General features: G+C 32.0%; 1 protein-coding gene across 1 annotated transcript; it reads right to left on the minus strand.

Moving 5' to 3' along the window:
* Positions 1-2,162: 2,162 nt before the first annotated feature.
* Positions 2,163-3,872, minus strand: LOC139515160 (uncharacterized). The gene has a single exon (XM_071304723.1). It carries the CDS (start codon positions 3,870-3,872, stop codon positions 2,163-2,165), a length of 1,710 nt encoding a protein of 569 aa, XP_071160824.1.
* Between the last annotated feature and the right edge of the window lie 10,152 nt (positions 3,873-14,024).

A 14,024-nucleotide genomic window follows, 5' to 3' on the forward strand; every position in this document is an offset into this window, starting at 1 on the left:
CCATTTTGGTTGGTTGTCGGGCGTCACCACACACATTTTTTAAACAAGTGACCCTAATAATGATCATGGCTAAGGTTGGTTAAATTAAGCTCAGTAGTTTCAGAAGAGACGATTTTTGTAAAAGATTACAAAAATTCAAGAAAATTGGTAAAAAATGACTATAATGGGCTAAAAATCCTTAAAGGGGTCAACTGACCATTTTGGTAATTCTGACTTATTTGTAGATCTTACTTTGCTGAACATTATTGCTGTTTACAGTTTATTTCTATCTATAATAATTTTTAAGAAAATAACCAAAAACGAAAAATGTTCCCTAAAATTACCAATTCAGGGGCAGCAACCCAACAACCTGATGTCCGTTTCATTTGAAAATTTCAGGGCAGATAGATCGTGACTTGATTAACAATTTCCCTCCGTTAGATTTGCTCTAATTTCAGAGTTATAAGCTAAAATCTATATTTTACCCCTATGTTCTAGTTTTAGCCATGGCGGCCATCTTGGTTAGTTGGCCGGGTCACCGGACACATTTTTTTAACTGGATACCCCAATGATTGTGGCCAAGTTTGGTTAAATTTGGCCAAGTAGTTTCAGAGGAGAAGATTATTGTAAAGATTAACGACGACGGACGACGGACGCCAAGTGATGAGAAAAGCTCACTTGGTCCTGTGGGCCAGGTGAGCTAAAAACTTAGAGAGTTTTTAAATCAATTTCCCAGCCAATCAACATGAAAAAGAACAAAGTGTTCAGACCAAAGAGATGCAGACCAAATGACAAAACATTAAAATACTAATGATGACTATTAAAATGCAATGCTAAATCTATGAATATTTTACACATGCTGTATATTCGTGATATATATTGTAATATGTAATATGTAATGTGTAATTTAATTAATTACTTTAGTAAAGTAGTTGTAATTTAATTAATAACATTTGGAAAACTGTGTGATGTGTGATTAGTGTAATTGATCATTTTTGCAATGTAATGTGTAATTTAATTAATTACATTCCAATGTAATTGACCCAAGTCTGCCTTGTCTAAACCTATACCTTACAGTTAACACAAAACATGTAAACAACACGTGCATAAATTTCCTTCGTCCGAAGTGCTTGATTTACCGGCTTCATCAGGAACGCTCAAAGCCGAATATTTAAAAGCCCATTTCCTTTTTGGACAGTTCTGCACTTGGGAAATTAAGCAAAACGACCAATTACTGTACAAAACAGGATCATTATAGACAAAACTGTCCTATTTTCTATCCTTTTTTTCCTTTCACTTGGACTTTGCGGGCAATTCGTCAATTGAGAATGCGAAAGTGCATAAGACAGGCTTCGATAACGGTCTCTGAATTTGGATATTTTCACAAAAATTGTCGTTTTCTGTGGAAAAAGCCTGTGGCAAATACATCATACATACATCACAAATATGTCATACTTATAAAAAAAAAGTGGTATGATTGTCAATAAGTCAACTCTCCACGAGAGACCAAAATGACACAGAAATTAACAACTATAGGTCACCGTACGGCCTTCAACAATGAGCAAACTCCATACCGCGTAGTCAGCTGTAAAAGGCCCCGAAACGACAATGTAAAACAATTCAAACGAGAAAACTAACGGCCTTATTTATGTAGTATAGTATCAGAAAAGTTGCGGCTCAATTACATTTATGAGTATAGATGCGTTTCATACATATTGCATATTGAAGCAACACTGTAATGTTTGGTACTTTGGGATTTGTATTATTGGACTTGTCTTTCATAGCCTCTTCATATGGACCATTTTTTAGAATGGTTTTTGTTTTAATATGTTTAAAAAACATACATGTGAATAATTCATTGACCAAAATATTTGTGTTTATTGGTTACTTCGATAGGGTGCTACTCTTCAGACAATGAAGCTTCTTTCACAAATACAAATTAGCCACGGCAACCAGTGTCGAACAATCAATAAATCAAAATTAGTAATTTCATTTATATTAGACATTTAGACCATTTACTACTACTAAAATAGAAATAATGATGAGTAAACATTGTATTTGTGAAGTACAATTAGCAGAACTGTTAAACTATATGTAATGATTGAACAATCTAAGAAAACAAATATGTTTTTCTATTGTGATTGTCAATTTACATAATGCATGTACATTCAATTAAATTGTGCTTATAAAATTAATTTAAGAGCAAAAATCTTTGCTTTTCCTTGTTTGTCCATTTTCTTTGTATTGCAACCAATCCATAGAATGTCATCTTTATCAATATCGAGACTAAACGGGAATTCAATGCCTAAAGTTTTTAGATCCTTACTTGTTATAACCTCTCCAGCAAAATTTAATACATGCATATACTTGCTTGTTTGGTCTAAAACTAAAATAATATCAGACGAGGTTACTGTTATGTCACTAGGATAAAACTTTGCTTGATATGAATTCATATAGCAACCAGAATATATGGACGATTGTTGTCCCCCTTGGTCTAACCTTATTACCCTCCCTTCCTTATTATCATTAATGATGTCAATTACATAAATACTGTCATGTAGGGAAACAATTCTCTTTGGTCTGGTAAACAATCTCTGATTATCATTGTCATACTCATAGATATGTTGTATGTCTCTCTGCTCATTTAGAACCACCACTCTTCTCACACTCTCTTTTGTAGCTGGATATGTGACAGGATGACATTCTGTCAATCCCACAAATATTTTATCGTTTTGGGATACATGAACACTGATTGATTTCAAAGGCAAGAACGATTTAAACAGTTTAGTTTGTTTATCAATGGAATACACGTTTAAGTCACTTCCCCCTGTCGACAACAGAATTTCATCATTATTTAATCTAGCCAGACTACGCACCGCTATACTGATCTCTTCTTCTACTTTGATATTTTTTTCTTCAAATGTTACTTTTTGAACTTTTTTTTCCTTTAAGCAAGCAATGATTGCTGAGTTCTTACCATAGTTACGTATGTTCAGTATATTTCTTAAGTCAGTTTGATAGCTTTTGACTAACTGCAAATCTGGAATTGCATATAGGTCACCAAATATTGTTCTCCTTGTGTTTTGCGTTTGGAATATATTTCCAGAACAAAATTTTGTATTACCAATGGTACATTTAATTGGTTCCACTGATTTTGTCCGAATAGTTTGATCCAGCGTTTTTCTTGATGAGAATATCTCTGACGCTTGAGGAGACAGCAAGGTTTTCTTCAACCTTTCTTCCCTGTTTACTATTTCCTCTATATTCTTATGTATGTCAGACAACTCTAAATTTATTTTTGTCTCTGTTGGCTGCCATATTGATTCAAGTTCATGTAAAAGTTCTTTTGCATAGTTTGATATTGTGTCAGTCATTTTCCTCTCAGTTTGCAGTATTTGATCTTTTAATACTTGGAAATTATTGTCACCATGTAGAAGAAGTTTTTCTAGGTTTTCTTTTTCATTTCCATAAAACTGATGACACGATTCAAGTTTATTTTGTAAGTCCTTCATTTCAGAAATAGCAGTATCATAAACTTCATTCAGTTTTCTATACTTATGATTTTGATGGGACTCTATCAAACAGTCCAAGCACACTGGTTGGTCACAATCTGTACAGAATGCGCAGCAAATTTGATCACTATGAATTGTACATGGCATGCTTTTAAGATCCACCTTATGAATTGTCCTTGCAGCATCTTCGGTTCCAAAGTCTTTAAGATTAATTAATTCATGATGATCGGATGATTTGATTTTTTTATGAATCTTTGTTATACAAAGTTGACACATAAATACATCACAGTTTATGCATTTCCACCTTAGATCTGTTGACTCTTCACAGAACTGACATACTGCTGGTGTCTGGGCTTCATCTGTAGGTTGGGAATAAGCCATTTCTTACTAATTTCAGAAAATCCTTAAGGTACTTGAATGTATATCATTGTAACTATAAGATACCAGTAAACAATTTCCTCTTTGGAAGGTCAAGGAAAACTTAGTACAAAAGCTAAATATAAAATGAAAGATTTAAATGGAACGATAAACTAGATTTTTATTGTAGGTAATAGACTGTTACATAACATAGATATTTTTAAAGGAATTTCCTGATAATATTTTATCTTTACCTAGCTTAACATTTCCCCTTCCCAAAATTAAAAGAAAGAAAAACAAATAACAAAAGAAATGACAGAAAGAAAGTAAAGGAAAAACCAGACATTTTATTTAAAGATGACTTCATTTAGTCATCCCAGTTTTATTTTCTAACTATCTATTGTTTTACTCAAAGTGTGTAAAAAGCTAAGTCATATTAAATTTTAGCATTTAAATAAGTTTAAGTTTGTGAATATTTATCCCAACTTCAAATAGTCCAAAAATTGATAAATAATGAAATCTCACTTTATACCAAAGCAAATAGAAAATGCAGTAGCATTTTTAGCTAATCTTGACCTATAGGCCATGTGAGATAACTTGGTAATACTTGGTATCTAATTGTGATCCTAGAAGAGGTTTGAAAAAACTGTCACCACAGAAATCAATGATCAAATTCAACCTTCTGATTGCCTTTAAAGGGGCCCTAGCTACGAGATTTATAGAAAATCTAAAATAGGATATTGTTTTGTTCAATCGTTAACGAAAGTGAAAAAGTGAAATAATAATTTGCTTTTAGCAGCAATTATGGTTTAATTTTGACAAAATAAGCTTAGAAACATTGAAGATTATTTATTCACGTGCAAGTGATTAATTTGACCTCGTTTGATCAGTATTCATGTGAACTTCAATTTAATAAAAACCATAAGAATACTCTTTACAGGAGTGATTTTCCATAAAAAGTTATCAAAGGTACCAGGATTATAATAAGGCACAAACTATTTTGTTGGAGGGGCATGTGTTTTTAAAACATTTCAAAAGATCAGTAAAAAGAAATCATGGCACCCTCAGACGATAAATGGTTAGTGCATACATGACTGGCGTTTGACCAAAAAAAAAATCAGTTCTTGCTATTATCTCAAAAATGATAAAAGATGGGTAGAAAATTTAACGTTGACAATTATCAGGTATACAAAATCTGTAAAAATGTCAATTTTACCATGATATGCCTCCTACGATTTTTATGCCCCAGTTATGGGCATTGTGTTTTCTGGTCTGTGCGTCCGTCCGTTCGTCCGTTTGTTCATCCCTTTGTTCGTCCGTTTGTCTGTTCGTCCGTCCGTCCGTCTGTTTGTCCTGCTTCAGGTTATAGTTTTTAGTGGAGGTAGTTATTGTTGAAATTGAAGTCCAATCAACTTAAAACTTAGTAAACATGTTCCCTTTGATGTGAAATTTCTAATTTTAATGCCTAATTAGATATTTTATTCGATTATATTCTTATTGTGATATTTATAGATGAGCCCCAAACTTCTGCTCTTACATGTATACATAAAACAATATACATTATCTTAAACATATTTGATATAATAATGTTTCAAAAGGATAAGAGTTTTATTAAAAGTTGCATTGTAATAAAAAAAAAATGTGTCTTCCCCCATTTAATTTGGTTTTCAATTTGAATATAAAAAAAACATATTAAAATGCATCTAAATGTCAAGGATGTCAAGATATTGAAAGTGTTCAAGTTTGTCTCCATTATTAAATATTCGAAAGAAACCAACAGAAGTCAATTTAGGAATACGATATACCAGATAAAAGATCCAAATTCGTTGAAATCCTTCGTAATATTTCCAACGACTCCAGATTACAAATGTAAACAAATTGCAAGACAAACTAATATATGATCATAATAAAAAACAACAAATAGTAAGTTTGAACTTTGCCAAATTTTTTGTCATGGATTTATTAGGACAGTTCAACTATGTATCAACCGGCCGATGAATTTGCATTCATCGGCAATTTCTCATTTTTGTCCAAGATAAAAAAAAAAAAAAAGGGTAACCATCAAATGTTTTCTCCAAATGGCAACTGGGCTACCAGACGCCAGCTGTGATACATTCAGCCCTTCAGTAAAACTTATGTATTCAGGTAACATTCTGTACAATCCATGACGCTTCTTTTGACAATATCTGAAAATATACAACAAACAGCAAAAAAATATTCTAAAGGGTGGGATAGGGTGGTTTTTTGTGTTCCTTCAGAGTTCAAATCACGCAATGAAAAAATCACGAAGAGCATGCAATTTTATACCAAATAAAAGCGGGAAAACCGCTTATGAAAAATGAATGTTAACAAAAGACGCTTAAGGTTGCATTTCTGTAAATATTGACAATGCAATTTCCCATAGGAACTCCTTTTACGGCTAAAACTGTACCCCTTTACTATGAAGTTTTGAAAAAAATCTTATCCTAGAATTGAAAGTTCATTTGCACCACAATTTTTTTCAAAGGTCAAAATATAGGGCTGTGCGGCCTATTTTCAACGTTTTTATGCCCCTAACTTCTCAGAGTTGAAACTTACACTAATTTTCTTAACTACCCCTACCTCGAATGAAAGGTTACCACAGATTTCAATGTAAACAATATGCACGTGTTTATTTACTGGTAACATTCCCCAGTTCGGTCTCTGCGATATGGAACACAGAGAGCATAACTGGGAACCAGTATGTAAACAAAATTAATTTTCTATGAATATTCTATCTCTCCCCAAAAGAGGCGTGTTGTCAGAAACAGCTGTATTTACAAAGTGCAACCTATACAGACATTTATTCAAATAGAAAAGCTCTCTAAAATCAGTTTTTCTCACATTATGACTCATTTATCAGAATTATAGTCTTAAAGAAATCACTGTGTATACTCTAAGTTTTTCTTTACTATACATTGTATACCCCCTCCCCTGTTGCAATTTTTTAAAGAATTTGAAAACAAGACTTTAATTATTGCCAGCTTACCCTATTTACATATTTTCTGATAAAAAATGCCTAGAACCTGTTAAAAACTGTTTTGATAACATATTGAAAGCATATCAGAATATTATAAATGTAATGTTTAGCAGTCAATCATCACAACATTCAAGATTATATAAAGTATCCAATACAGCCTCTTTCTCCAGTCCACATGTTACTGTATGCCTATTTGTCAATTAAAGAACACATTTTCTGCCTCAAATGGTCAATTTAGAATTCTTGTCACAACAGTATCATCTGTAACCATATATCTGACACAATTTAGCTACTATATATACTAGAATTGTTCAAACAAAGCCATATTTGCAATAGTTGTATGTATGCAGATACCAGTCTGAGATATAAATTCACTTGAAATGTTGTAGAGATGACTGCTAACATCTGATTTTTGCATAACTTCCAAACATAGTTATTGTTTCTATATCAAGAACTTTAAAATCAGAAAATCATAGCATTTACAAGTTAAATTATTTGTTTTATGACCCAGGGGGTAGGCAATTTTCTATGTTTTTTGCCCCTTGGGCCTCAAATTTCCTAAATCAATCTGGTGTTTCTAGCAATTTGAAATATTTAGTACATATTCAGGATAGAACACACTATTGTAAGTTTTCTTGAGATATTTTTGTCTAGCTTGTATTTGTTATGCCGTGGTGACAAAAAAGAAGAATTAGGTGTTGCAGTTTAATTTTGGGTTATCGAAAGGACACAAATACTCCATAAATAATATTCAGGAAGGATCTATGAGTTTCAATGACTGCGAAGAGTAAATATAAGCACTTTTTAACAATTTAACTTACAAATATGCAAATGTTATGAATTAATTTTGTATCCAGGACTTTAAGTAAACTATGCATACTGTAAACTGTGAATTTATGCTGAGTCATCATATCTAAGGCCCAGGATTCTATCAATCTTCATTAAATATTTATAAAACTTCATATTTGAGTTAATTTCTTTAAAATCTGTGAAATAAAGCAAATTTGGTTAAATTCTGAATGTTCCCCTTTTTCACCCTATATAGGTTGCATTTCTGTAAATATTGACAATGCAATTTCCCATAGGAACTCCTTTTACGGCTAAAACTGTACCACTTTTACTATGAAGTTTTGAAAAAAATCTTATCCTAGAATTGAAAGTTCATTTGCACCACAATTTTTTTCAAAGGTCAAAATATAGGGCTGTGCGGCATATTTTCAACGTTTATATGCCCCGAACTTCTCAGAGTTGAAACTTACACTAATTTTCTTAACTACCCCTACCTCGAATGAAAGGTTACCACAGATTTCAATGTAAACAATATGCACGTGTTTATTTACTGGTAACATTCCCCAGTTCTGTCTCTGCGATATGGAACACAGAGAGCATAACTGGGAACCAGGATGTAAACAAAATTAATTTTCTATGAATATTCTATTTCTCCCCAAAAGAGGCGTGTTGTCAGAAACAGCTGTATTTACAAAGTGCAACCTTAAATCCGTCAAAATTAAAGAAAAGTTAACTCTAGTTTAGCAGACGATACTCTCAATTGATTAAATTGATTTAATGCCGAATGATTAAATCTTATTATCTATAATAGTGATGGAATGATAATCAATTATTATAGAACTCAAATGTTTGTTTGTATATTTGATAATGAATTGTAGCGACTGAAATGATTGTTATTACCTTTTTATATTTTAGCTGTATGATTCAGCAATCAAGAGAAATGTTAACGTTTCAAGCTACTGGCACAAAAACTTTGCCTTGGTTTGTGAAAGAATGATGCATCTAGAAAGTAAATACAACAAGAAGGATATTCTTTAGAAAGTTATTCAACACTTTGTACGGTTTCTGAAGAAAGATCCTAGTGACGCAGACAATGATGATATCCAGAAAGCTCTGGTTTCCATGAAAACAGAATTAAATGGTTTTGATGGTAACATTTTGTAAAAGTTATCAAAAGTGGATTGAAGCAGGAGCATACTGGCATTGATTCATTAAAATGGGAACAAGGAAAGAAAAAACGCAATAAAATTTTCTGTGACAATACATGCAAACATTTTTTTAAATCAAGATAGATCTATTTTTAATAATTTCTTCAGTACGCACATTCAATTGAAACATTTATGATCTGTTGATTTTATTTGTTTCGATGATTGTGGAAACCGTAAAAAGAAACATTTATTATTATGTTGTGTCATGTACTATTGTTTTTCTGTTTGTCTTTTTTCATTTTTAGCCATGGCGTTGTCAGTTTGTTTTAGATTTATGAGTTTGACTGTCCCTTTGGTATCTTTCGTCCCTCTTTTATTAGGATTTGCTATCATTTTATTAATGATTTGCTATCTTTACCATTTTTATTAACAATTATGTTCCCAATATGAAAATAAACCTTGTCCTTAATCTTATATGCAAGTACTAGGAATCTTCTAATTTCAAAGATGATTGTTTACTGATATAAAACTTGTACCTTAAAATGTAATACATAACATACATGTTTTGTTAATCTTATCTACATTTTTTGGTTAATGTAAGCGTTGACATAATGCTACGTTTATCTAATTTTATATTGTCAAATTTTACAGGGATCATTGTATTTATACATACATCTCTATAATAATGCTTAATGAAATTTTAAATTCATCTACATTCAAGTCCATCCGCTCCACAGAGAGTCAAATAGTAAACAAACATATCACAACCACATCAAAGCTTAAAGCTTCGTCTGAACATTGGAAGGTCCCTACTATGTATTGGCTACCTAAACTAAACAAAAAACCATTTAAATATCGTTTCATCTCGGCCTTTAGTAAGTGTTCTACAACTAATCTCTCAGTGCTCTTAACTAGTTCATTAACTACTATTAAAGAGCTTATCATATACTATTGTGATAAAATATATGAACATAGTGGTATAAACCATTTTTGGAGTGTAAACATTTCTTTGGATGTTTTAGATAAATTACGTGCTTTTGATGGTCCTTTTGAGTCTGTTGACAGTTTTGATTTTTCTACTCTTTACACTACACTCCCACACTATATTATTAAACAAAAGTTTTCCTATTTTATGAAATGGTCGTTTGGTAAAGCTGAATGCAAATATATTTGCTGCAACTCATTTAAAGCCTTCTTCTCTAATGAGAAAGGTAAATATGCTAGATATACTTACTGGAGGTGTGATTAGATGATTGAAGCTGTTAATTTTCTCCCTGATAATATTTATGTTCGTTTCGGCAACAAAGTTTATCGACAGGTTGTAGGTATCCCCATGGGCACTTATTGTGCCCCTTTAATAGCAGACTTGTTTTTGTACTGTTAAGAATCACAGTTTATGACTAAACTCAGTAAAGACCCGTCGAAATTGCATTAAATTGATAAACTCAACAACACTTACCGTTATCTTGATGATATTTGTTTGTTAAATAATCAAGAATTTTCTCAATATACTGCTGAAATTTACCCAAAGGAAATTACTTCAAATAAATCAAATTTATTCGGTAATAACTGTCCTTTCCTGGATTTAGATATTTCGGTTTTAAACGGGAAAATCCACACTAAAATTTACGACAAAAGAGACGATTTTTTGTTCCCTGTTGTTAATTTTCCATTTTTAGATGGTGATGTACCTTTGGCACCATCTTACGGTGTTTATATTTCACAGCTCGTTCGCTATGCCCGTGTCTGTTGTGACGTTTTTTTGATTTTAAAGCAATCTATGTACTACTGGTAAATTATTAAACCAGGTATATTGTTACCATAAATTACTTAAATAAAGGCAACAGTATTATACCGCTGTTCAAAACTCATAAATCCATGGACAAAAAACAAAATCGGGGTAACAAACTAAAACTGAGGGAAACGCATTAAATATAAGAAGAGATCAACGACACAACATTGAAATGTAATACACAAACACACACACACACAGAAAGCATTAGACAAAATCCTATGAGAATAACAAATATAACATCAAAACCAAATACATGAATTTGGGATAGATAAGTACCGTGACACGTCTTATAGTAATGTGAATTTACACTAAAAAATAAGAGAAAACAAACGACAAAACGGAAACACAACTTTAAAATGCACACAGAAACGAACTATAATATAACAATGGCCATATTCCTGACTTGGTACAGGACATTTTTAAAGGAAAAATGGTGGGTTGAACCTGGTTTTGTGGCATGCCAAACCTCCCTCTTTTATGGCAATGTGAAATATAACATTAAAATGACAACACAGCATTACAGGACTACAATATAAATAAATAGGAGAACTGAAAAAAACAACACCAATTTTATTGAATAAAAACCCATTACCCAGAAACTTAAAATCTAAAATTTATAAAAAAAAAAAAACCAAAAAGGTAGCTCACGTCAATAGATGAACAATTTCCCAAAGTTTAATGCAAATTGGTTAAAGAGTTTTTGAGTTAATGTCCGACATGTTGACAACAGACGGACAACAGTATACCATAATACGTTCCGTAAACGAGCGTATAAAAAATATTATAATATATTGAGTAGCAATTTAAACACATTCTAGATACATGAATTAATACTAAAAACATAGTCATAGAAAATGGAATGCATTACAAAGGATTATATCCGTAATAAAAAATACTGATTTGTCAAAGACCGAATTATTTTAATATTTCATTTACTGTTATCTGTTTTTGTCCATTTTAATTCCTTGTTATCTGTTATGAGCCAAATCAATTTGCTGTTTTGCTGTTATTGGAACCCCCTTGCCCCCCTCTATAATAGTATGATGTCGTCGTCTGCGTCGTCTGCGTCGTCTTCGTCGTCTGCGTCGTCGTCGTCCGAAGACACATTGGTTTCCGGATAATAACTTTAATTTAAGTGAAAAGATCTTTATGAAATTTTTTCAGAAGGTTCAATACCACAAAATGAAGGTTGGGATTAATTTTGGGGATGATGGTCCCAACCGTTTAGGAATTAGTGGCCCAAAAGGGGCCCAAAACAAGCATTTTTCTAGTTTCAGGATAATAACTTGTGTACAAGTATTTCAATTGCTCTGAAATTATATCGCAATATTTAAAACCACAAGTAGAAGGTTTGGATTCATTTTCAGGGATATGGGGTCAAAGTTAAGGAATTAAGGACCAAAAAGGGGCCAAAACAAGCATTTTTCTAGTTTCCAGACAATAACTTGTGTGTAATTGTACGGATCTCTCTGAAATTGTACCACAACGTACCATATAACAAAGGGTAGGCTGGGATTAAGTTTTTGGTTAATTGCCCGAAATATGTAGGATTTAGGGGCCTAAAAAGGGCCAAAAAGAAGCATGTTTCTAGTTTCTAAACAATCATGATAACTTGTGTTTAAGTGTATGGATCTCTCTGAAATTGTACTACAAGGTTCAATACTACAAAAGAAAGCATGGGATTGAGTTTAAGGGTTATTGCTCCAATGGGGGTTTCAAAAAGTGGGGGGGGGGGATTTTTTGTTTACCATCTTTTTAAGGGATTCCTTTTTTTTCAAATTTTTCAAATTTCAAATTTTGAAAAGTTTCAAAAAGAAATATTCAATTGCACAGTATTGTGCAATAGATTTGTAAGATCTTTGACCACATTATTTTGTGACAAAAACTCATATTATGTAAATAATTTGATCACAATCCAAATTCAGACAGTATCAAGCTTGAATATTGTGACCATATTTGCCCCAGCTGTTCAGGATTCGACCACTGGGGTCGTATATAGCTGCGCCCTGCGGAGCACCTGGTTGTTTTTGTTTTAAGAAATATTAGATATAAAATATCATTTTTGATGTCGTTTTATTGATAAAACCCTTTATATCAGAAAGACAAATATGCTACTTACATAAGCATTGATAAGGGTTTATATTCGAGGACAACAAGAGTTTAAGAGACAACTTGATTGTGTCATAAAACGGTTTCCTAAGTATCGTTTTGCTCATTTATCTATGAAAGTCATGTTTTTAATGTTATCAAATACTATATTTTTTTTTATGATTTTCAAATAAATTTGAATATCAAACCGACTGCTAGCAGCCGGTTGGATATTGCATATCGAATAACGAACCGGCTGCTAACTTCACATCCATAAGGTAGTCTATGTCTGGGATAAGAAAATCCTTAGTTTTTCGAAAAATTCAAAGTTTTGTTAACAGGAAATTTAGAAAAAAGACCACATTATTGATATTCATGTCATCACCGAAATGTTGACTACTGGGCTGGCGATACCATCGGGAACGATACGTCCACCAGCAGTGGCATCGACCCAGTGGTGTAAATGGTTATCAAAGGTACAAGGATTATAATTAAGCACGCCAGACGCGCTTTTCGTCTACATAAGACTCATCAGTGACGCTCATATAAATGAATAAATTATAAATTGATTAAAAATTTGTCCATGTTTTCTTAATTTACAGTTATCATGACTATTCAAAAGTATTCTTGTCACTAGATTGAAATTATTTTTCGCACAAACAATGTATAATGTCTTAATGTAAGAAGTATTTTGCTAATTAGATGAAATACACGTAATAGATGCATTGTCCCTATGCTGTTTTATTACACGGTTAGTCTAATTAATTGCTATTTGTTTTTACAGCTGTTAACTTTTATTTCTATAATCCTTTTGTGTATACTAATTTGACAAAATGATTGTGTGCAGTGATTTAAAATTCTAAATGACCTGTCTAAGGAAGATTTACAGATTTGTTTAACCATTGTACATGTTATAACTTGTATAATGCAAAAATACAAGTTATAACATGTACAAAAGTACCTCATACATGTTATAACCTGTACAAAATACTGCTTAAAAATGGTTTTAACTTGTACAAAATTTAAAATAAACGTTAATGAAGTAAATAATACATTTAAATTCACCAATGCAGAAAGAACGACAATAAATAGGCCAGAACGTGTCTTTTTCTGTAGAGGACAATGATCACAAAGTTTCAGAAATATATGTTTCATGACTTATTTTGGCAAAATGTGTTTTCATGTAATTGTATGTTTTATGCAGTCCATCATGGCTTAAATAAGTGTGAATTTATTTTATCCTGGCTATCCTCTTATGTCTTTTAGTGTCAAATAAAAAGAAAGTATTTTACTATTGCCTTCAAAGTAAACATCCACAATTATAGTTCATCAAATAAAGATATGTCCATAGATAGTCA

The sequence above is a fragment of the Mytilus edulis genome, chromosome 3, assembly GCF_963676685.1.
Source record: "Mytilus edulis chromosome 3, xbMytEdul2.2, whole genome shotgun sequence".
NCBI classification, from domain to species: domain Eukaryota; kingdom Metazoa; phylum Mollusca; class Bivalvia; order Mytilida; family Mytilidae; genus Mytilus; species Mytilus edulis.